This window comes from Cucurbita maxima, unplaced genomic scaffold, assembly GCF_002738345.1.
Source record: "Cucurbita maxima cultivar Rimu unplaced genomic scaffold, Cmax_1.0 Cma_Scf00038, whole genome shotgun sequence".
NCBI classification, from domain to species: domain Eukaryota; kingdom Viridiplantae; phylum Streptophyta; class Magnoliopsida; order Cucurbitales; family Cucurbitaceae; genus Cucurbita; species Cucurbita maxima.
In genome coordinates this window covers 657,647-680,088 of record NW_019272054.1, presented here as the reverse complement: position 1 = coordinate 680,088, position 22,442 = coordinate 657,647, and the positions used below count along the sequence as shown (strand labels likewise).

The following is a 22,442-nucleotide window of genomic DNA, read 5'->3' as shown; positions in this document are numbered from 1 at the left end:
AGATAGTCATTCTCTACTATTCTTTCGGTGTTATTATGACATGAGTCATCGTTTTGGTAGTAAGCAGTTTTTGGTTTTTTCTTTTTGGTCAGAGACCTTAAAAAAATAGCATTGGAATAAGACGCCATCATCATAATCACCATTCCTTAAAATCTCTGCTTCTCAATTTAGGTTCTGCAACACTGTAGTTGTAGTAATACGGTATAGCATCGTGATCCCCGCCCCCAACCAACAAAAAAGCACAAGTGACCACCCACCCCTCTTAAGATACTGACCAAACCAAGTTAGCCTGATATAAAAATAAAACTATATATATATTTTAAGCCCCAAACCAAACCCAGTGATTAAAACTAACCAAACCAAGGTGATTTTCTTCAAGTCACTCGCTTTCAGAAAATGGATCCAGAGATGATTTAGAAGTTGCAAGATCCAACAGCCACTTATCTCTCATCAACAACCACGAAGGAGTGGAGGAGGAAACTGAGCCCGAGCATTCCATCCCTTCTACGCCGTCATTCTCATGCTTTCCACATACCAACTGCATACACAGAGAGTTGATTTGTGTTCACTTCAAAATTTTCTTAAAGAATTCAATGGCAAAAGAATTATTGAGAGATGGATACATACATTTGGCAAATCATGGCAAGCAGTGGCGTTGGGGTTCCTTCTTTGGTAGGTCAGTGTCCCACAGAGTGCAAGGTCGCAAAGTTGGGTGTGAGGAGGAACCTCATTAAGGTTGATGAGATTAGGCCTTCTTGTGAGATTTGAGATCGTGGTGGTGCCGACTGGACGCCTGGCCAACGGCTTTACAGGGGATGTGGGGTGGGGCCCAGTTGAGGGTGAGGGTGAAAGTGAGAGGCGTGGTGCGGCCGTGGTTGAGGAAGCTGAAGGTGGCGTTGGGACCACAACGGGATCATCCTGCACCTGCTGCATTACAGAGTGAGGGGACATTGCCATGTTTGGCCATAGAAACGTACCCTGTGGTTTGCAAATCCTGAACCCACTCTTTAGCCTTCGGATCTTTGCTGCCTTGTCCTCTGTTTTTGCGACCATGTATCCCACCATATTACCCTCTTCTTCCACCCCCTCCTGCACTTGTTTTCTTCTTCCTCTCTCTTCCTGCTTTATCTCTCTTTTAGTACTGTCTGACTTTGTCGGTGGCCCGGGTGATGATGGCCTTAATAATGGGGATGCCGGTTCTATTTCTGACCTCTTTATGTTTTGGTCCTCCAGGATTTTTGTTCTTAGAATCCTTGTCGTCTCCTGCGTTAAACATTTGTCATCAATGCAATTGTTCGTCGCATTACCAACATTCTCAACAGCGAATAAAATATAGATCCCTAAATTATGATCTATATGATCTGTAAGGGACTAGGATGATTGTGTAAATATCGAATAGGGGTTCCATTAATTTCCAAATTTAACTTTTTCCCCCACTGTGTAGATGAAGGAAGCTAAGAAAATTAAAACATTTCTTTTTCTTTATTTTTTTAACAATGTTTTTTTTTTTAATTATGGCTAAAAGCTAACTATATTTATTTATAAGTTGTAAATTTTCTGCACAGGTCTATTTTAAGTTGTGAAACATATTAAGGAATAATATTTAAAGAAATGAATGTATAGTATCTATCCTAAGCATAAAACAAAACATTGGATAAAGTTATTTTTTGTACGTGTGTTAAAAGTTTGATCTCTCATTGCACTAAAAAGATTTATTACTATGATTGCAATGAATCATTCCTCAGCTATTTCAAAAAAAAAAAAATAAACCATTCAATATTTACCAAATCATTGTGCAGTCCAATCCCTGACACGTGGAACTTTTAGCTACACTATAATTTCCCTCCGCAGGCAAGTTATTTTGTGCTTTCTAAAAATAAAGGTGTATGAAAGGAGCCATACAATTAGTTTGTATTTCTCCGCGGGGGTGTGTTAAAGTAGTGTGAACTTGTGCCCAATGTAATGATGTATTAAGGGGGGAAACTAAGATTTTCCCCCGTTTTCTTATAGGACATAATTTACCACATGATTTCTGGCAACGTGTGGCTCAAGCAGATTCACTAAAAAAAATCTAGAAATTCCATTCTACGTTCCCTATCATAGACTACGGCCAATAAAAATAAAAACATATAGGTTTCGTGTCTGGTTACCTCCATTCCATGCAGTGATTCTGAAATTTGTATTAGCTGCTCCTCGATTTTGGCTTTTCTCTTCAACAATTCGTTGTAGATTTCCTGCCATCGAGAAGTGAAACTAGTAAGCATAATTGGGCTTTCGACGAACTAATTAATCTGATTCAAAATCCTCACCTTTAATGCAGTCAAGGAATGTTCTTCATGGTCCAGACTCGTAGGAGTAACATCGGAATTCGGTTGCGTCTCGATATTTAAATCTTGTTGCTTTGCAGATGCCAGTTCTAGGATATATCTGTACATTTTACCCGATGAAACAGTGAAATAAAGATACAAGGCCAAGATTCCGGGAGAATCAAACAGATAGAAATTGATGATGAATAAAGGGTAAAGTTTCGACAAGGATAAATTAAAATTTGTATTTTGAATATGCATACAGTGATTACTAGCGGCACCCAAATGCCACAGTTAACAATTTTTCCTCGGACAGCTACTCCGGTAAGAACTTGGGGAAATATATCACGATCTCAAAGCAAAAAATTACCATCCACATATATGGAAAACCATTTATAAAAATAAAATAAAATAAAATAACTTACTTCTTAATTTCGGCAATCTCCTCGTGGAGCTCCTTGATCTCCCTGGAACAAATGGGATCCTGAGTAGGGTTATCACCCAGCTTCCATCCAGGTGGCGGTGTCCAATATGGATCCTGCACTCCAACCTCCTTTCTGATATTTATCAAATCAGCACTCTCCAGCCAATATTCCATTGCACCATCGGCATTATGTCGGCGACGGAATCTGTCAACTCCACCAGGTGCCACCTTTCCGGCCATGTGCTTCAGTAGATGGTCCAGCAAACCCGTATCACCAATCAGCTTTCGAGCTTCAGCTCTCAAGGCTGGCCTTAGAATTGGGTTCCCAAAGACTGCTCCTTTGGCCCTCATAATCTTCAGCATGTTCTCCTCCGCCAATTTATATCTTCAATGTTGATTGAATGATTAAAGCAACCCATTATGAGACGGTTAAATTAATTTCAACTATAGTATCAAAATTAATGACTGAATATTCGATTGTGATTATGGTTTCTTACCTTTCCACGGACCATCTATCAATGGATTTCTTCAGCTCTTTTTTCTTACCAGTATTACGAAGTTTTAACCCATTTTTCTTTTCAGGAGTTGATTTCTTGAGATTCTTCTGAATATTTCTAGAGCAATAGCGCTTCCTCTTGAGGCTGTTCCCTTTCCCGTCCGAGTCTTCCACCTTAAATATTTCTTCCCCATTCTCCTGATCTGTTTTCTTTTCCCCTTCCCCTAAACTATCATTTTTTGCTTCTTCTTGTTCAAACGATTTCGACAAAGCTATAATCTTTTTATCTTCGTGCCGACCTATGTATTGAACTTGCCGCCGGCTACCCCACTGGACCATCCCAGTGAACTTGAGTTCTGACCAGCAAATCCCCTTCTTAGAAGATGCATTGTTGACCTCACCACCGGAAGTCGAGCTTTGATCTCTATCAGCGTTCTCGGACGGTGCAGTCCAGAAACTCCAGGAATTCCTTCTTTCTGCAATTTCCGTAGCTGGTATTCTCCGGTGGAGTACATCTCCAGCGACGTTTGAACTCATTATATACTTCTCGTTTAATCCAGGAAGCTCTTTTCCATTTGGATTCTCGAAGTTACGGAAATGTGTGCGAAGCGAGTAGACACTTGGGTATCTCAAGGATACATTGATTTCATCCTTGTCACTCACCTGCATTAATAAAATGAGCAAAGAAAGAAAATGACATGAAATTTATGCCAAAAATTTTATGGACGATAAATATGGGTTTGTGTGAATTTGGTAAAATACCATGACTATCCGGATTGCCCTTAGTTGTTCTGGCGTAGAAGATGAGAGCTTCGAGTGGTCTATTTCATAGAAAGAACCCACTTTGATTTGCTCCAGGCTACCCTCTGATTCACAAAAGCCAATCGGAGGATGAGTCTCGCCTATTGGAACGTTACTATAGTGTCCCATATAGACATAAATCTAAGCCAAAGCAAAGGGCAAAATGGGTACAAGATAGACGAAAATATGGATGCAAAAGGAGGAGGCTGCTGTCATTACCAGCGGTACAACTCGGTGTAGCCACTGCTGAAGATGGTGGCAGTGCATGTCTGGCTGAAGCAGGGTTTGGTGCGCCGTCTACGGAGCTATGTTTCTGCTTTTCCTTCAAGTACACCGTCAATTTCATATCCTGCTCAACAAAAACACTGTTTAAATTACCCATTTTTCATTCCTACCAAAAATATGCAAGCTACATCCAATATTATTACCACCCACAAAACTCCCTTCACTGCGATGACCGGGAAACAAACCCTCCTCCCAATGCAATAGCCCAGACTATATAGCTAAAACGGTTTTTCATAGTAACAAACCCCCTCCCAGAGTGCGCGTGTGTGATCTTGCAGCAAATATATACAAAAAAGAAATATTTTGAAAGAGATATTTGCATTATCGATCGTTACGTGCATGTGGTTTCGTAATCTCATTATTAACTATATTTTGCTTTTTAGCTGCGGCACGTACTCGACGCAGAAAAAGCAAATTTTCAGAAGTAAATGTCCTTTTTGGGGACATAAAAGTATGTGCATTAATGATAGGCGTCCCATCTTTTTTTTTCTTTTTTTCTTTCTGTTCTGTGTATGAAATGTTCCATTTGAATCTTCTTTTCTTTATTATTATTATTATTATTTTGGTGTACATGTTCTATATGTTTTACTCAAGTAAGCGAAATAAATCACGTCGCCATTCCATTAGAGTAAATTTATTCTTTTATATATCTTGTGTAAGGGGATTTTAAAGAAAGTTAAATTTTATCATTATAATAAAAAAAAACGACCGTGAACATGACGTAAGTGAAAGCGCGTGGGACTGCAAGTTGGGTAATTTGGGAATATATTACAGTTAGTGTGTGTGTGTGTATGTTATAGAGAGAGAGAGAGAGAAATGGTGCTAACTTCAGCTGCATCATCAAGTACGCACGAGCTTGCCTCCATAATTCTGAACACCTGAAAAACTGTCCACATAACGATTTGTTAACGGTGCAATCAATGAAATAAGAATTTTTTTTTTAAGAAAATACTGAACCTGAAAAAAAGAAGCAAACAAAAACTGAAAAAAAGAAAGATCGTTATGGAGACCCTGTGCATTTTGATAATTTATTCAATACAAATTAAATAAATACACATGGCAAAAATTCCGAGGCTGTTCCTCAAATGAAAATGGAAATTGGCAGTTCACTGTTAAAAAAAAAAAAAAGGAAATCGCAAGGGTTTGGAGAGAGAAATTCCTAGTGGCTGGGCTTCGTTCGATACAAAAGGCTTTATTAGTTTATTAATGGAAATGAGTATAATATTGCGGCTACCTAAAGAAAAAGCTTACAACCACCAAAATAGCAATGTATTTCAGACCCTGAAATTCAGAGACAAAAAGAAAATAGCAGCGATACAGAAACAAACAACGCGACGGAGTGGATTCAAATATTATTATAGTTGATAAATTAATGAAATAGCAACCAAAGAGACGCACTGAGTTGACCAGAACGCTCTGATAGTTGAAATACACATCTAAAAGGGAAATTAAAATAAAAAGAAGCAGAACTAAAAGTGAAAACAAGTACACAGCAGCAAATTAGGTCAAAAGATATCTGATCTTCTTGCGGAAACTTTCACTATTTCATCTGTTTTTGCAACTCGAATATGATAGAATGTTAGATAAATCGATTCGTTTCGAGCACAACAAAGACTGCAAATGAACACTAAACACTCGACTCAGACTGATTAATTAAAAAAAAAAACCTAACTCGATCTCAAAGAATTAAAGACGAGCAACATAAATAAATAACAAAAGTAGCCATCAATTATTCCATGTCCAGTTCTTGAAACGTCGTAGAGATCAGGCAAAGTAAGAAACAATACTTAGATGCATAAGAGAGATCAGAACAGCAATATCAAGTAATTAAGAGTTCCATGAATACATCCGAAACAAGAACCAAACAAACTCGATTGGAGATGAAAAACATTCAAAAAGAAGATCGAGATCAGGAGATGAATTCAAGACGCCATATAGATTACAGATAAGCAGGAGAAAAAGATGAGTGAAGAGAGACGGAACCTTCTGAGTTTGGGCGGTAACCAAGAGGAGAAAGCTTGAGGTTTGCGGAGAGAAGAAATGGAGCGAAATCAATTTCAGTTTCGCTTTGCATGAAATGAAATGAAACCCAATGGAAAGCGAAGAATAGCGAGGGAATTTTGAGGAGGAGAAGTAATGATTAAAAATTACCAGACGTGTTGCACCTCACGTGACCTTCTTCCCGCCTTCCATGTCCGTGGTCCCCCATCTACAGAAACAGTTAAAAAAAAAAAAAAACTAAATTAATAAAACAAAAATACCACTAAGCTCAACTCAATTTTCGCTCAAAATATTTATAATTTTTTAAAATTTTCAATAATAATATTAATTTAAAATATTTTTGTGTTGGGAAGAAAATAGTTATAGTTAGTACTTTATTTTGCAAATAATATTAAACTTATATCCATGTTTCTAAAATATTTTTTTAATATTAAAAAGTAGTTTAAAATACTTTTATCGTATATTTAAAAAATAATAAATTTTTAAAAAGTTTCTAGGTGTTTTTAAAAATTTTAAAAAAATTTACTAACAAAGTTTTTGAAAATTAAAGGATATTTTCTAATTTGTAAAATTATGTCAATTTAAATCTATAATCGAAATATAAACTAAATTCAAATTTTAAGAAATATTTAATAGAGAAATTAATGTCAAATAAAAAGAGAAGAAATGATTTTATTTTGTTTTTAATTCTCTTAATTCTATTTATTTCTCTTGTAATTTGAAATGTTTAATGCTATTTTAAAAATGGGGACAAATTCTCCATGGCTACCACAAAATTTATTGAAAGCAAACGTCCCATAGCCTGTTCATCTCAGAAAGTCATTACAAAAGCAGTTCAAACAGAAATGGTTCTCCATATCAACACCATAAACCAACACGAGTCTTATTTTCAAAGGACAGTATTTTAAGGTATCAGCACGACTGACCCAGTTGTTTTTCGGCTCTCGAGGTCAGCGTGTGCCCGTGCAGCTTCAAATAAAGGGTATGTATGATTAACACGAACCCGTAAAGTGCCAGATTCTATGTTTGCAAATACCTCTTGAGCAGCCTCCAGTAGCTCGTCCCGGGTCGCGGTATATTGCATGAGGGAAGGCCTTGTTAAGAACAGAGATTTTGCTGCAAGAGCTGAGAGTGGAACTGGGTCTGCTGGTCCTGATGATTGTCCAAAACTCACCATGTAGCCACGAGTTTTCAGACATGCCAATGATCCCTGTTTATGAAACAAAACGAAGAGTTCATGAATGAGGTCATCTCTTCCAAGAAACAGTCCAGTTACTATGATACAACTAAAATCAGCTGTTCAAGTAGGATACCTGCAACTCAAATTCAGATCGTTCATGTCGGCTATTCTATATTGCACACGAGTCAGTTAAGATTTTAACTTATGATCGAATAGAATTTTATTCAGTATATCCTTCCACATTTCACCACACTATCTAAAGCTGAGACAGAAATACAGAAGGGTGGGACAAGAAGAACACAGTCAAAGCCAATGGCATAAAAGTCGAGACAATTCGGGCCGTTTTCAAACTTCACTGCCCTTCCACTACATATCCCGTGTGTCACAGTCATGCTTGTCTAAGGTGTGTTGCCCATGGCCGCATGCCCGTTGCATGCCAAAACCCTTGTCTTGTATCACCTTATTGCTTTCCTTCACTGCTTTCATGATTTATAGTTTCCTTATTGTATTTTCTAAGTGTATGATGTTTCGGCAGAATCATGTCTACGCCTGGTAGACCTAAAATGACTCAGAATGTACTAAAGAGAGATGTGACTAGTCGGCAATTCTTCCTACCCTGAGTCATACTATTTAAGCCGTGGTGTTTCTTTCTTTGCTTATAGTCATATAATGTTACTTTCTTCAATTCTTTCAAATCTTGCTTTCAAACTCTTTTTCAAAAATCTTTCTTTGCACCCGTTTTCTAAAACCTTTTTCTCAAAATGGGACCAAAAGCTTGGGTACATGTCGTCAAGCCAAAGGCAACAAGATTTCGAGTTGGTTCACTCAATAGTGAGAGTGAATGCCGCACAATCGCTTACAAACATCCCATAAGAGCGCGATTGTGATATCGTGCACCCACACACAAGTGGTTTACATACTCCTTAACTAACTCATGCATAACATCATCTAGTTAGATCATTTAGCATAAGAAACTTTCTCCAAGTGAACTAGATTGGGAGCATGTTCTTGAAATTAGTACTGCAGGAAATTTTAGATCATAATAAGCATATTGGTGAAACTTCAGTAAAGGAAGAAACCTAATGCTCCCAATCCGTGGCCAAAACTATAGCTGAGAAGGTTTATTTGAATAAGAGGTGGGAAGCTATAAAGAATCAGTATCTAAGAATTGCTGAATTGTTCAGGAGTTAGCAAAGACAATTCCTTGCAAGTCACAACAACTTAGAGTTTCTGCAAGAATACTTAAAAACAAGGTGAAAAGTAGAATTATTACCTGAAAGGTATCCTTTCCTACAGAGTCATAAACAACATTAACGCCATTTCCGGAAGTTATCTCATTAACACGAGCAACAAAGTCCTCTTCCTTAGAGATAATAACATGATGGCATCCATCCTCCTTGGCTTGAATTGCCTTCTCTTTGGTTGAGATAGTACCAATGACAGTGGCACCAAGACTGTTAGCCCATTGGCACAACAGGGATCCAACTCCACCGGCTGCTGCATGAACGAGGACAATATTTCCCGGTTCAACCTGTAGAGAATATCAGACGAAATCTCGCTGGTCATAAAAATGTTGGCAATGCTGGTACAACATGTGTGGGGAATGCCAAGTTAGAAAGTCACACATTTCCCAATATTCAAAGTTTAGTAAATTGATGCAATGGAATGAAGAAATTACATCATGTAACATTATTCTCAAAGACGTCTTTGGGACGTGTAAATTGTAACATCCTAAGCCCAACGCTAGCAGATACGTCCTCTTTGGGTTTTTCCTTTCGGGTTTCCCCTTAAGGTTTTTTTAGACGCGTTTTAAAACCTTGAGGGGAAGCCCAGAAGGGAAAGCTCAAAGAGGACTTGCTAGCGGTGGACTTAGGCGGTTACATAAACGATCTAGATGTACCTTAAATCTAAGATTTGCGAATAAATACTATAAAACAAAACTAACCTTATAACATCGACGTAATAGAAATTGGGCTGTCATACCCTTCAGCATGACAGATGCAGCAATTATGGGATCAACTGAGGGAGGAACTGGAACAACTTTATCAGCAGGAAGTATTTGTTCTTCAGAATATGAGCCCATTGGGTTCCCAGCATAAGCAACAAGATCCCCAACTTTCCTGTCATTTACTCCAGGGCCGACAGCGATCACCACCCCAGCAGCTTCCATGCCTGCATAGTAAATTATTTTCCAATTATGTGGCATGTAAAATAAAGGTCAGTTCTCCTGCATTTTAATTGAGTATTGGCCAAGTAACTTTTGTAAATACACTATAAATTTAAAAAGATGAAACGAAGTAGTCTCTCTCATAATACAAAAATTTTAAATTTCAGCCTTGAAATTCAATTTTGAGTCCCCAAGGACTCTAACTTCTTCCTTAAATTGCACGCAGGGAGGAATTAAACAAGTTTCAACGTGTAAAAACCCAAGTCCACCGTTAGCAGATGTTATTCGCTTTGGCCCGTTATGTATCGCCGTCAGCCTCACAGTTTTAAAACGTGTCTACTAGGGAGAGGTTTCCACACCCTTATAAAGAATGCTTCCTTCCCCTCTCCAACCAATGTGGTATATCACAATCCACTCCCTTTGGGGGGCCAACGTCCTCATTGGCACACCGCCCGGTATTTGATTTTGATACCATTTTGTAACAGCCCAATCCCACCGCTAGCAGATATTGTCTGCTTTGGCCCGTTACGTATAGCTATCAGCCTCACGGTTTCAAAACGCGTCTACTAGGGAGAGGTTTCCACACCCTTATAAAGGAATGTTTCATTCCAGTCTCCAACCGACGTAGAATCTCACCATATGAAATTGCAAAGTCCACACCTATTGTAAGCCATATGGAAAACCTCAATGTCAAGACATCATTAGTCCATAGCACTCAGTTTAACCAACTTCATATAAAACTCTATTCATCTCACCCGCTAGAACTTGTAATCATTAGAAAAAAGCAGAATTAATGGCTGCATCAAACTAGAAGAGAACAATATCTCAACATGTAATCCAAAGCCTTCAAACTTCACAGGCAGGAATAAATCACCTAAACATGGAAGAAGGATAAGATGCCACTAAAGAAACCTTATACAGAATCCATGACCTTACAATGAGTTTAAAGAAGAGAACAGAACCTGGAGTAAAGGGCATGGTAGCAGCCTTGTAATCTCCTTTCCTGAAGTATACATCAATAAAATTAAGACCAATCGCCTTATTTCTAACTCGAACTTCACCCTCCTTTGGCTCTCCAATATCCACATCCTCCCATTTAAGAACCTGTTACAATCATTTTCAATGACAAAATTCACATAAATCCATGCCCAGGCGAAGGAAAAGAATCAAACACTGAATCAAGAGCGGAGAAAAGACGATGAGAAAGGGGGACCAAACCTCAGGCCCACCAACTTCATGAACCCTTATGGCCTTAACCATTTCTGGCGCCGATGATTCTGCTCGCGAAGAAATTGCCCTCGGTATGAAATTTTCAGCCCCGAGCTTCAAATCGCAGCGATGAGTCTCAGACGAGCAATTCAGTGAAGATGGAATTCGGTAGAAGAAATGCTGGGAAACGATGGAGTTGCAGTAGAAGAGTCTGGACGAGGGAAGAAGAAGACGAAGGTCGCAATGGAACTGGGAACTGATTCTTGGTAAGAACATCTATGGCGGATTCGTACACCCAAAATCCTAATGCAGTTGCATGAACTGCTGAATCAAAATTTTGACAGAATTAGAGCTAAATTCATCAAGATTGTAGGAATTAATAGAACTTTACCAACATCCACTGTTTCTCCCGGTTGAGTATCACTACTCCACCATTGCATCAATTTATAATTTAATTTATTAAATTGAAATGTTAAATAACTTGGGCCGGATGGGCAGGAGTGTTAATACGAGATTAATAACTTCGCTAGGATCCGACCAAAAAAAATGTTAACTGGACCCAATATTAAATCCAGATTGGTCGAGCGGACTGACCCTAAACTCTATTTCTTTTTGTGGAGGGTCGAGTGGCCCGACCAATCCAACTTAAATCGAAAAAAAAAAAACTAACACAACCAGCTTTTATGGTTTGAGTTGGGTAGTACAGGTTAATCATGGTTTGAGTTGGGTAGTACAGGTTAATCATTCATCCCATCATTAAATTTCCGTAATTGAAATAAGAAATATTGTCTCAATTTTATTTTTAAATTTTAGAGATGAATAAGTCGATATAATATTATTTAGGAAAATTCAGACATCTAATTTATATTTGTTAAATATTAAAGAAACGCGAGGATAATTTCAATTTTGATTTTAATTAATTATTTTTATTACTATTATTTTGTTCCTAAATTTCCAAATATCTTATTCTAATTTCTTAATTTTTAAATGTTTTATTTTAATTATTAACCTTGCCTAAAAGTTTTTTTTTTTTTAAAATACGATTATTATAATTTTAAAATTTTCAATTTATTCTCAAAATTTTGTATTTAATTATATATTGTTATATTGTTGGGTTTAAATTATCCTGACATGATTTTTCAAAGACTCGTAACATTTTTAAGTAAATAATTTCATATTAATATAATGATTTTAACCTATCCTTCAAATTTCAAATTGGAATATAATAACCTATTAGTCGTTAAATAAATAATAAATAATGTTTGAGAGGGTAATACATATTTTATCTACTTAATTACTTAGAATTGACAACTTTGAAATTCATTTGTTAATATTTCAAAAATTATAATTTCAAATATGCATATCTCACTTCGTTTCATTCAGTCAATTTTTGTATTTTTGGAACCACCTTATTTTTTGATTTGGAGAATCGAGATTTTTTTAATTTAACAATTACAGGTATTGACATTGGAGATGATAAAATTTTTATCTGTTGAGTTATGCTTGAATTGACAAAGTTTAATACTTTCTTAATAATTTAATTAGAAAAATAGTATATATATATATATATATATATATTAAATTATAAGTTTAGGATTGAACTCTCAACTGTCTCTATTACATAGCCTACCACTGGCAAATATTGTCGATTTTGTCCTGTTAGATATTATTGTCAGTCTTACAATTCTCTCCCACCAATGCTGTGGATCTCATAATCATGACTTCTGACTTCTACACCCTGATAAGGAATATTTTGTTCCCCTCTTCAACCAGATTAGATCTCACAATTCAAGGTCCAACGTTCAAGCTAGCTTTGATACAATTTATAATACAATTTATAAGAGCTCAAGTACACAGTTGACATATATTATCCGCTTTGGCCCGTTATGTATTAACATTAGCTTCACGATTTTAATTTTATAGGTAATAGTCATTTACATGTTCCACATTTTAAAAAAATTTATAAAACTATTAAATATAGAATTAAAAGTTTAAATTTATAAAATTCAATTTTATATATAATAATTAGTTTTTATTTATTTTTAAATTATCATATAATTATTAAACACAAAATTGAAACTCCGAAATATTTTTAGATTTTAAGATAAAAAAGACTCGTTGACCGAGGAATAGACATCAAAAAAATGAGCTATCACTAATAAAATAAAAAAGACAAAATTATATTATTTTTTACTAATAAATGGACGTCTTTGTTATTTTTATGGGAAATTTAAAAATTTAATGTTTGAAAATAAATTTAAAATTAAAAATCACAAATTTATTTTAATTTTTTTTCTATATTATACATTACCTATCCCAATTATCTATTTGGATGTTGATACATCATATTTAAAAAATTGGTTTATCCCCATTATTAATATTATTATTTTAAATTTTTTTAATTATTTATACAATATTAAAATTTTCATACTACCATCATAGATATAATTAAAATAAATATATAATTTGAATGATATAAATTTTCCATTTAATTTCAGTCTTAACTAAACCACCTTCCTACCCAATATATTTAATATATTAAATGACAATTTAAAAAAAAAATATATATATATATATTATTGACTTTTGTGGTTGTGGGTTTGATAAAAATTTAATTTTTAATTTTTAATTTTGGTTGTACTTTTATTTAATCTATTGCTAATATATTTTTATAATAAATTAGTAAATTAAAATTATATTCTTTATCATATCCATTTAATAAATTATATAAAAAAAGATGTACGATATAAATTTAATAAAATTCTCGATAAAAAGAAGGATAGAGATAAATATATCGTTGAAATTTATAAAATTTATTAAAAATATTCGATGATTAATTTATATATTTGTTAAAAAAAATTGTACTAAATTTTATTTTATTAAAATTAATCCGTAAAGATTTTTACAAATTAATTAAAAGGGTTTACATTCGAAATTGATACAATATAAACTTATGATTAAAAAGACGATAAAAAATTCAACAAAGGAAAAGAGAAAAAATTTAATACCCATAAATTGTAGAGTTGGATCAACAAAAATCCAAAGCCAAAAAATTATTTTATAGCTATTTTCAATTGATTTATTCACCAATTTTAAATTATTAAAATAAAATTATTATTCACCAAAAGGGTCATGTTGAATAATAATAGCTGATAGATAGAGTTAACCATTTATGAAAAGGTTGTGCCATGTCGATTCATTGTTCATCGCTGCGCATTGGAGCATGAGTATTAGAAATTGGGGTAAGGTGGGCCACAACGTCATATGAGGAGTTATTACTTAATATCACCTTCAAAGTCTTGCTTTCATGTCTGCGAATGAGTTTAGGAATGGACGACCATAAACAATTTTGACCAATTTCCCCATTTCTTCCCTTTCCCACACTAACACGATTCCCATTTTTACTTTGATTTTCTGTGGACTTTTAAACGCAGGTTTTCTGGTTGCGAGGCACGGTGGACTTGGGCATCTCCGGCGGCGGATTCTGGCCGTGGAGGGTACTTTTTTCATATTCTCTACCTCTTCCTAATTTATCTGTACTCTGTTTGAACTGGGTTGTTCTTATTTTTGGAATTCCAAGCAGCTGGGGCTCGTTTTTTTTTTTTATTTGGTGTTAATTGATTAACTGGGAAATCCTTATTTGTTTCTCTTTTTGTTGTTTGATGCTTTGAATCTGATATACTGTCTTGTTTCTCCCCAACTTTCTGGGTGTTTATTGAACTCGGAGGGCATTGGATAATTCTCTCTGTATCAAACAACTTCCCTTCCCCCAAAGAACTCTCATCCTTCCACTTGAGCTGCTTACAAGAGGTTGATATTGTTTCTACATACCTGAACGGATTTCTTAGCATGTTTTTTCCTCACTCGTATTTTTGTAAATATCCCTAAAAGGCCACCCTATGTGAGATCCCACGTTGGTTGGAGAGGAGAACGAAGCATTCCTCATAAGGGCGTGGAAACCTCTTCTTAGTAGATGCGTTTTAAAACCGTGAGGTTGACGGCAATATGTAACGGGTTAAAGCGGACAATATCTGCTAGCAGTGGCCTTAAGCTGTTACACCCTATATATGATTGACTCAAGGTTAAGCTTGACGTTTTTATGTTGAGCCACTAAAAAGAAAGCTATATTTGTTGGTATAGATAGTAACTAGTAACTCCTGTCTTATGCTTGTATAGTTTCACGATTCGTATCAATCAAATGTGGTGTTGGCTCATTCATGTCGTCGCATGCTAGAAGGACCTGTGTTTGAATCTTGGGGTAGAACGTTACAGTATCATACAAGATATCTGGTCCAATACGTTAGCTAGGTCTACTAAATATGAGCCATTTTGCTGTAAAACTTTATGTTGTTTTGATGTATTATACTTGATTGACATTCTTTCCACATTGCTCAGACAGTTCGATGCATTAGAGTTGCATCATTATGGAGGGGATGGAAGAGGAAGCCGATCTTATTTCACTGCCTTCCCCTTCTCCAGTTGTAGCCGTTGCTATCAGTGGGAAGAAAAACAGTAGATATATAATTAGGTGGTCGTTGGAAAAGTTTCTACCTGAGGGCATCATTAATTTCAAGCTGCTACATGTCACACCGAGGATTACTAGTGTCCCAACTCCAAGTAAGCCGTGCACTTCAAATTGAATATGTTTTTGGTTGTTTATGTGGAGGTTCACTTTACGCTTGGTTCTTGTACTGAAAATTGAAAAGTACACATTTTTGTGACCATCTTAAGATCCATGAGTTTCCACATTATGGAGAGAGGAACGAGTGCCAGTGAGGATGCTAGGCTTTAAAGGGGTGGATTGTGAGATCCCACATCGATTGGAGAGAGGAACGAGTGTCAGTGAGGATGCTGGATCCCGAAAGAGGGTGCATTGTGAGATCCTTCATCGGTTGGAGAGGGAAACGAAGCATTCTTTATAAGGGTGTGGAAACCTCTCGCTAGCAGATGTGCTTTAAAAATCTTGAGGGGAAGTCCGAAACGGAAAGCCCAAATGCTCTAAAGGGGGGTGAATTGTGAGATCCAACATCGGTTGGAGAGGGCAACGAAACATTCTTTATAAGGGTGTGGAAACGTCTCCCTAGCAGATGCGTTTTAAAAACCTTGAGGTGGAGTCCGAAAGGGAAAGCCCAAAGGCTCGGAAGGGGGGTGGATTGTGAGATCCTACATTGATTGGAGTGAGGAACAAAACATTCTTTATAAGGATGTGGAAACCTCTCCCTAACAGACGCGTTTTGAAAACTTAGAGGTGAAGTCCGAAAGGGAAAGCCCAAAGGGGGGTGGATTGTGAGATCCCACGTCGGTTGGAGAGGGGAACGAAACATTCTTTATAAGGGTGTGGAAACCTCTCCCTAGCAAACGCGTTTTAAAAACCTTGAGAGGAAGTCCAAGAGGGAAAGCCCAAAGGCCCCGAATCGGAGTGGATTGTGAGATCCCATATCAGTTGGAGAGGGGAACGAAACATTCTTTATGAGGGTGTGGAAACCTCTCCCTAGCAGACACGTTTTAAAAACCTTGAGGGGAAGTCCGAAAGAAAAAACCTAAAGAGGACCATATCTATTAGCAGTGGACTTGCACGGTTACATGTAGTGACCCCAATATGTGCAAATCCACCCTCACAATGTAATCTTGAACAAAGTTGCATCATGAGGTTAAGAAATGACGCAGAAAATTAGGCCATGGAGCTATAGTACTGACCATGCATAGGACTACTAAGGTGAAAAGACAAGGTCAAGCATGGTCCATTCAGAGGGTAATAACCTCCCGACATGACCAAGTTACTTCAACCCTATACGTTGTGTTCATTTTTTAATTCTTAACGTGTGAGACAAAATCTCATTAGACGTAAAAATTGATCAGATTTTCCCTATACTTCCTTGTGGCTAACACTAAACTTTATCTAGATAGCATATTCAAGCTGTATGCCAATGTTGATGCAGTGGGGAATTCAATTCCAGTTTCACAAGTTCGTGACGATGTCGCTGCAGCTTATAGGAAAGAAATCGGGTGGCAGACGAACGAAAAGCTTCTTCCATACACGAAGATGTTTGCTCAAAGAAAGGTCCGGCCTTACACTAATTTGAATTGTGGATAGGAAAACAGAATAAGCTGAAATCTTCTTTCAAAATGTAGGTTCAACTTGATGTTGTGACTCTTGAAGCAGATGATGTGGCAAATGCAATAATAGAAGAGGTCACGAAGTGTTCAATTAGCAAGCTTGTTATAGGAGTTTCATCACAGGGTTTTTTCTCATGGTAATTAACTCTCTTTAGCATGCTCTTTACTAAATTAAGATATGTAATGACAAACATCAAATGAAGGTTTCTGTAGGGTTGTGAAAGTTATAAACGAGATTAACGTGGAGACATCAGGACACAAGTGCCTGATTCCCACATTGGTTGGATAGGAGAACAAAGCATTCCTTATACGGGTGTAGAACCCTCTTTCTAGTAGACGTATTTTAAAATTGTGAAGCTGATGGCAATACGTAATGGGCTAAAACGGACAATATCTACTAGGGGTGGTCTTAGACTGTTACAAATGGTATCGGAGCCAGACACCGGGTAGTGTGCCAACGAGGACGCTGGCCTTCAAGAGGGGTGGATTGTGAGATCCCACATTGGTTTGAGAGGAAAATGAAACATTCCTTATAAGCGTGTGGAAACCTCTAGTAGACGTGTTTTAAAACCGTGAGATTGACTGCAATACGTAATGGGCTAAAACAGACGATATTTACTAGTAGTGACCTTGGGCTGTTACAAATGTTATCAGAGCCAGACACCGAACAGTGTGCCAGCGAGGACGCTGGCCCCCAAGAGGGGTGAATTGTGAGATCCTATATCCGTTGGAGAGGGGAGCGAAACATTCCTTATAAGGGTGTGGAAATTTCTCCCTAGTAGACGTGTTTTAAAACTATGAGTCTAACGGCGATACGCAACGGGCTAAAGCGGACAATATTTACTAGCGGTGGCCTTAGGCTGTTACAAATGGTATCAGAGCTAGATACTGAGCGGTGTGCCAGCGAGGACGCTGGCCCCAAGGGAGGTGTGGAATGTGAGATCCCATATTGGTTGGAGAGGAGAACGAAACATTCCTTATAAGGGTGTGGAAACCTTTCTTTAGTAAACGGGTTTTAAAAACTTTGACGGGAAGCCCAAATGGAAAAGCCCAAAGAAGCAATATCTACTAGCGGTGGACTTTGACCGTTTCAATGACATTGTACTAGGTTCTTACACTTTGTCGGGGACAGTAAGCCTAAAGGGACAACTGCTGCTTATTTTATCATTACACTGATTTCTGTTTATTTTCTCATTACACTTTGTTGAGTACATATTTCAGCTCTCAAACATAGTATTATGTTTATTTTCTCATCTTTTTGTCGTGTCTGGATGACATTTTTTGGTAGGAAACTAAATGGTCTATCCTCAAGAATATCAGCACTTGCACCTAGACATTGTACAGTCTATGCTATTTCAAAAGGACAATTAGCCTCAATACGGCAGCCTGATATGGAGACAAACGTGAGCATTAAAGATGATGCGAGTGAATCAAGTTCTGCAAATAGCTACTTGAGCTATTCATCCAGCTCAGTTACTGGTAGCCATTAGCTTTGATCTGCATGCATATTTTACCAGCATTCAACCAGAGATAGTGTTTGTTCATCTTTAGTTCATATTATAAATTTTATTATTCATTTTTTCCTGTTTTGTTGATACAGATAGCAATTCGAGCTTAACTACGCCCTACTCTGATTTCCCTTCTTCTTCCCCGTCCCTACCATTACAACGATTTCAAGCTCTTTCAACCATCAACCAGACTCTTCTTACGACGAAATCAAGCCCCATTAAAGCTGATCATTCTAGATGTCAATCTGTTGATATTGAGGATCAGGTGGATGGTGTTCGTTCTTCTTCCTATGTTTCAGATTGTGCACGAACATTGAGTCGAGACTCTAGCTGTAAAAGTTTGCCTACAGATGGCCAATCTTGGATTGATGAAGCTTCGTCCTCAGGCGTGTTCAGTGATCACGTTTCATGTGAAAGTCAGGTAATCCATCTGCTATTTGCCTTGGCTTGTTGTTAGTTCAATGGATCATTTCATATGTTCCCTTGGCTTGTTATCTTTTGGTCTTTTTGGCTTGAGCATTTGCATCCATTTAAGGCTCTAATTCTTTCTTGGAGAGCTTATATGTAATTCACCACTAGTGGTTGAGAGAGATTATAGCTTTCCCTTCCGATTTTAAAATGCGTCTGTTAGGGTGAGGTTTCTACACCCTTATAAAAAATGTTTCGTTCCCTTTTCCAACTAACGTGGGATCTCACAATCCACCCCCTTGGGGGACTAGCGTTCTTGTGTCATCGTTCCCCTCTCCAACTAATGTGGGATCTCACAATTCGGAGTGGCCTAGCGTCCTCGCTGGCACACTGCCTGGTTGTCTGGCTATGATATCATTGTAACAGCCCAAGTCCACTTCTAGTAGATATTATCTTCTTTGGACTTTTCCTTCCAGTTTTCCCCTCAAGGTTTTCTGTTAGAAAGAGATTTCCACACTCTTATAAAAAATGGTTCGTTCCCTTCTTCAACCAATGTAGATCTCACAATCCGGGGTGACCCGGTGTCCTCTCTAGCACACTGCCCGATTGTCTGGCTATGATACCATTGTAACAACCCAAGCCCCCTCCGTTAGTAGATATTATTCTCTTTGAGCTTTCTCTTCGTGACTCCTTAGGGTTTTAAATGCGTTTGACGTCTGTTAGGGAGAGGTTTTCACACCCTTATAAACAATGCTTCTTTCATTCTGACGTTCATTTATTTGATGTTACTATGACATATTTGTATATTCAATTTGCTTCTTGCATTGACAGACGGATGTCAACTTTGAGCTTGAAAAGTTGAGAATCAAACTAAGACATGCGAGAGGAATGTACGCAATTGCTCAACGAGAGACGATCGATGCCTCTCGAAAGGTAGATATCATTTTTCTATTCATCATTCATAACCTATGAGTACTCCTCCCTCTACTTGTTTTCTTTTCATGCTCTTTGACAGTCACCCACCCCATTATTGATTTTTATCAGCTGAACCATCTAAATAAACAACGATTGGAGGATGCTAGGAAGCTCGACGAGATCAAGAACAGAGAGGTGGCTGCCAAAGAATTTGCAAGGGAAGAGAGAACGAAGCGTGAAGCTTTAAGAAGAGAAGCGAAGTACGTAAAAGAACGTGCCGAAAGAGAGGGCATCTACAGGAAGGAAGCAGAGACAAAAGCTCTTCAAGATGTCAAAGAGAAAGGAAAGCATGAGAATGCTCTTGAAGGACCTCTGCAGCAATACCAACATTTTCAGTGGGAAGATATTGTTTCTGCAACATCATCTTTCTCAGAGGATCTTAAGCTTGGAATGGGAGCACATGGAACAGTTTATAAGTGCAGTTTACATCATACAACTGTAGCAGTAAAGGTTCTTCATTCTAGAGATGATCACAAAAAGACCCAATTTCTTCAGGAGGTGAGTGAACTGTTCAAAATAACATCTCACAAACATGTTTCTTTTAGAATTTCGTTACATTTTCGATCAAAATCTGTCCCTTGTTGCTTTTCAGCTCAAACTTCGTTACGTTTTCGATTAAAATCTGTCCCTTGTTGCTTTGCAGCTCAAACTCAAATCTGTCCCTTGTTGCTTTTCAGCTTGAACTTCGTTATGTTTTCGATCAAAATCTGTCCCTTGATGCTTTGCAGCTCAAACTCCGTTATGTTTTCGATCAAAATCTATCCCTTGTTGCTTTTCAGCTCGAACTTCGTTACGTTTTTGATCAAAATCTGCCCCTTGTTGCTTTTCTGCTCAAATTTCATTACGTTTTCGATCAAAATCTGTCCCTTGTTGCTTTTCTGCTCAAATTTCGTTACATTTTTTATCAAAATCTGTCCTTGTTTCTTTTCAGCTTGAAATCTTGAGCAAAATCCATCATCCTCATCTACTACTCCTCCTCGGTGCATGTCCGGATATGAACTGTCTGGTTTATGAGTACATGGAAAATGGTAGCTTGGAGGATAGGTTATACTGCAGAGGCAATACACCTGCAATTCCATGGTATGAGAGATTCCGAATAGCTTGGGAAATAGCCTCGGCTCTCGTCTTTCTTCACAGCTCGAAACCAAAACCGATAATCCACCGTGATCTTAAGCCAGCAAACATATTACTCGACCGAAACCTCGTGAGCAAAATCGGCGACGTCGGTCTATCTACCGTGTTTAACTCGGACCCATTAATGTCTACTGCATTCAATAACAGTGGACCTGTTGGGACTCTCTGTTACATTGATCCCGAGTACCAACGAAGCGGATTAATCTCGCTGAAGTCGGATGTGTATGCTTTTGGAATGGTGATCTTGCAGTTACTAACTGCAAAACCAGCAGTAGCACTAACCCATGTGGTGGAAACAGCCATTGATAACTGCAGTTTAGATAAGGTTCTGGATATAGAGGCTGGACATTGGCCGGTGGAAGAAACATATGAACTAGCAAGATTAGGACTTCACTGTGCAGAGATGCAACGTAAAGATAGGCCTGACTTGAAGGATCATGTGCTTCCCTTGTTGCTGACACTGAAAAACGTTGCTGATGAGGCTCGAAGTTTGGCCTCGAAAGTTCCAGCTCCGATTCCTAATCATTTCATCTGTCCAATTCTACAGGTACGAACAAAGTCAACTTAAGCATAGCTCAACTGGTCTTGTGATTATAACCTTAGAGACTCAAATTCCTAAACCATTTGATACTTTTCTAAATTTCTCTGCAGGATGTGATGAATGATCCGTGTGTAGCTGCAGATGGGTACACGTACGATCGTTGGGCGATCGAGAAGTGGCTACAAGAGAACGATAACTCACCGATCACGAAGTTGCCATTGCCAGATAAGAATTTGATACCAAATTTCAGTCTTCTCTCTGCAATTGTTGAGTGGAACTCCAGAAAAAACTGATACTCACAGCCATTTATAAGATATGAATTGAAGTTAGCATGTGAAAGTGTCTCAGAAGCCACTATTTACTTTCAACTTCTTTCCCCCATAACATTCTTTTAGCCATTATAGGAAAGGATATGATCATCCTGCAAAAAAATTAATTACAAGACAAAATATTGTCAGTTTTTTATTTTGTTATTACAAGTGAACATAACCTAACTATAAATTGTTTATTAGAGATTAAATATCGAAACAAGTAATTATGAAATTAAATAAAAATAAGATAAATATATGTTATATAATTATATCACAAGTAAAATTGTATTTTTTTTAAAAGAATTAAATGGTTTAATTATTGACATAAAAATGTTTTTAAAATTTTGAAAAAAAAGAGATGAGAACAAATATGCTTCTCACTACACTGAAAATGATTTGAAAAAATTAATTTCTTTGATTAAAATAATAAATCAGAATATAATAATATAAAATATCTCTGATTGATACAAAAAAAAAAAAAAAAAAAAAAAAAAAAAAAAAAAAAAAAAAAAAAAAAAAAAAAAAAAAAAAAAAAAAAAAAAAAAAAAAAAAAAAAAAAAAAAAAAAAAAAAAAAAAAA

General features: G+C 37.0%; 4 protein-coding genes across 9 annotated transcripts in view; 1 reads left to right on the top strand and 3 right to left on the bottom strand.

The window, feature by feature from the left end:
- Positions 1–121: 121 nt before the first annotated feature.
- On the bottom strand, positions 122–5,178 carry LOC111468882 (protein DYAD-like). Its single transcript, XM_023114011.1, has 9 exons — positions 5,140–5,178; positions 4,247–4,376; positions 3,989–4,092; positions 3,228–3,889; positions 2,732–3,115; positions 2,310–2,427; positions 2,151–2,234; positions 628–1,122; positions 122–538 (listed from the first exon to the last, which is right to left on the bottom strand). Exons 1-9 carry the CDS (start codon positions 5,176–5,178, stop codon positions 380–382), a joined length of 2,175 nt encoding a protein of 724 aa, XP_022969779.1. The 3' UTR covers positions 122–379.
- A 1,893-nt stretch (positions 5,179–7,071) lies between these two features.
- Positions 7,072–11,300, bottom strand: LOC111468893 (quinone oxidoreductase-like). The gene is made up of 5 exons (XM_023114034.1): positions 10,879–11,300; positions 10,623–10,764; positions 9,439–9,665; positions 8,767–9,024; positions 7,072–7,523 (listed from the first exon to the last, which is right to left on the bottom strand). Exons 1-5 carry the CDS (start codon positions 11,143–11,145, stop codon positions 7,218–7,220), a joined length of 1,200 nt encoding a protein of 399 aa, XP_022969802.1. The 5' UTR covers positions 11,146–11,300; the 3' UTR covers positions 7,072–7,217.
- A 2,771-nt stretch (positions 11,301–14,071) lies between these two features.
- Positions 14,072–22,001, top strand: LOC111468891 (U-box domain-containing protein 35-like). 6 transcript variants are annotated; one of them, XM_023114029.1, is made up of 11 exons: positions 14,072–14,111; positions 14,304–14,366; positions 15,265–15,486; positions 16,773–16,930; positions 17,002–17,123; positions 18,275–18,465; positions 18,587–18,915; positions 19,734–19,835; positions 19,947–20,375; positions 20,809–21,558; positions 21,663–21,884. In XM_023114029.1, the coding sequence occupies exons 3-11, from the start codon at positions 15,294–15,296 to the stop codon at positions 21,843–21,845; spliced, it is 2,457 nt and encodes an 818-aa protein (XP_022969797.1). In that variant the 5' UTR covers positions 14,072–14,111; positions 14,304–14,366; positions 15,265–15,293; the 3' UTR covers positions 21,846–21,884. The 6 variants fall into 6 exon arrangements, with proteins under 6 accessions (XP_022969797.1, XP_022969798.1, XP_022969796.1 ...); XM_023114030.1 differs by having other exon boundaries at positions 14,082–14,111; positions 15,269–15,486; XM_023114028.1 differs by lacking the exon at positions 14,072–14,111 and adding an exon at positions 21,982–22,001 and having other exon boundaries at positions 14,146–14,366; positions 21,663–21,867.
- The window catches only part of LOC111468894 (putative kinase-like protein TMKL1), a 3,400-nt gene continuing 2,804 nt past the window's right edge, over positions 21,847–22,442 (bottom strand). Inside the window, exon 3 of the mRNA XM_023114036.1 lies at positions 21,847–21,973. Within this exon, the coding sequence (XP_022969804.1) occupies positions 21,969–21,973 (5 nt within the window). The 3' untranslated portion in view covers positions 21,847–21,968. The remainder of the gene's footprint in view (positions 21,974–22,442) is intronic.

Coding starts and splice junctions, on each gene's coding strand:
- LOC111468882 (XM_023114011.1), bottom strand. CDS start 5,178: ATGGAGGCAAGCTCGTGCGTACTTGATGATGCAGCTGAA. Junction 2,428..2,731: donor GAGATTGCCGAAATTAAGAA/GTAAGTTATTTT, acceptor TAAAATGTACAG/ATATATCCTAGAACTGGCAT. Junction 1,123..2,150: donor AATCACTGCATGGAATGGAG/GTAACCAGACAC, acceptor AGAGAGATAAAG/CAGGAAGAGAGAGGAAGAAG.
- LOC111468893 (XM_023114034.1), bottom strand. CDS start 11,145: ATGTTCTTACCAAGAATCAGTTCCCAGTTCCATTGCGACCTTCGTCTT. Junction 10,765..10,878: donor ATGAAGTTGGTGGGCCTGAG/GTTTGGTCCCCC, acceptor TGATTGTAACAG/GTTCTTAAATGGGAGGATGT. Junction 7,524..8,766: donor TAGGAAAGGATACCTTTCAG/GTAATAATTCTA, acceptor TTTCATAAACAG/GGATCATTGGCATGTCTGAA.
- LOC111468891 (XM_023114028.1), top strand. CDS start 15,294: ATGGAGGGGATGGAAGAGGAAGCCGATCTTATTTCACTGCCTTCCCCT. Junction 17,124..18,274: donor TCACAGGGTTTTTTCTCATG/GTAATTAACTCT, acceptor ATTTTTTGGTAG/GAAACTAAATGGTCTATCCT. Junction 18,466..18,586: donor TTCATCCAGCTCAGTTACTG/GTAGCCATTAGC, acceptor TTGTTGATACAG/ATAGCAATTCGAGCTTAACT.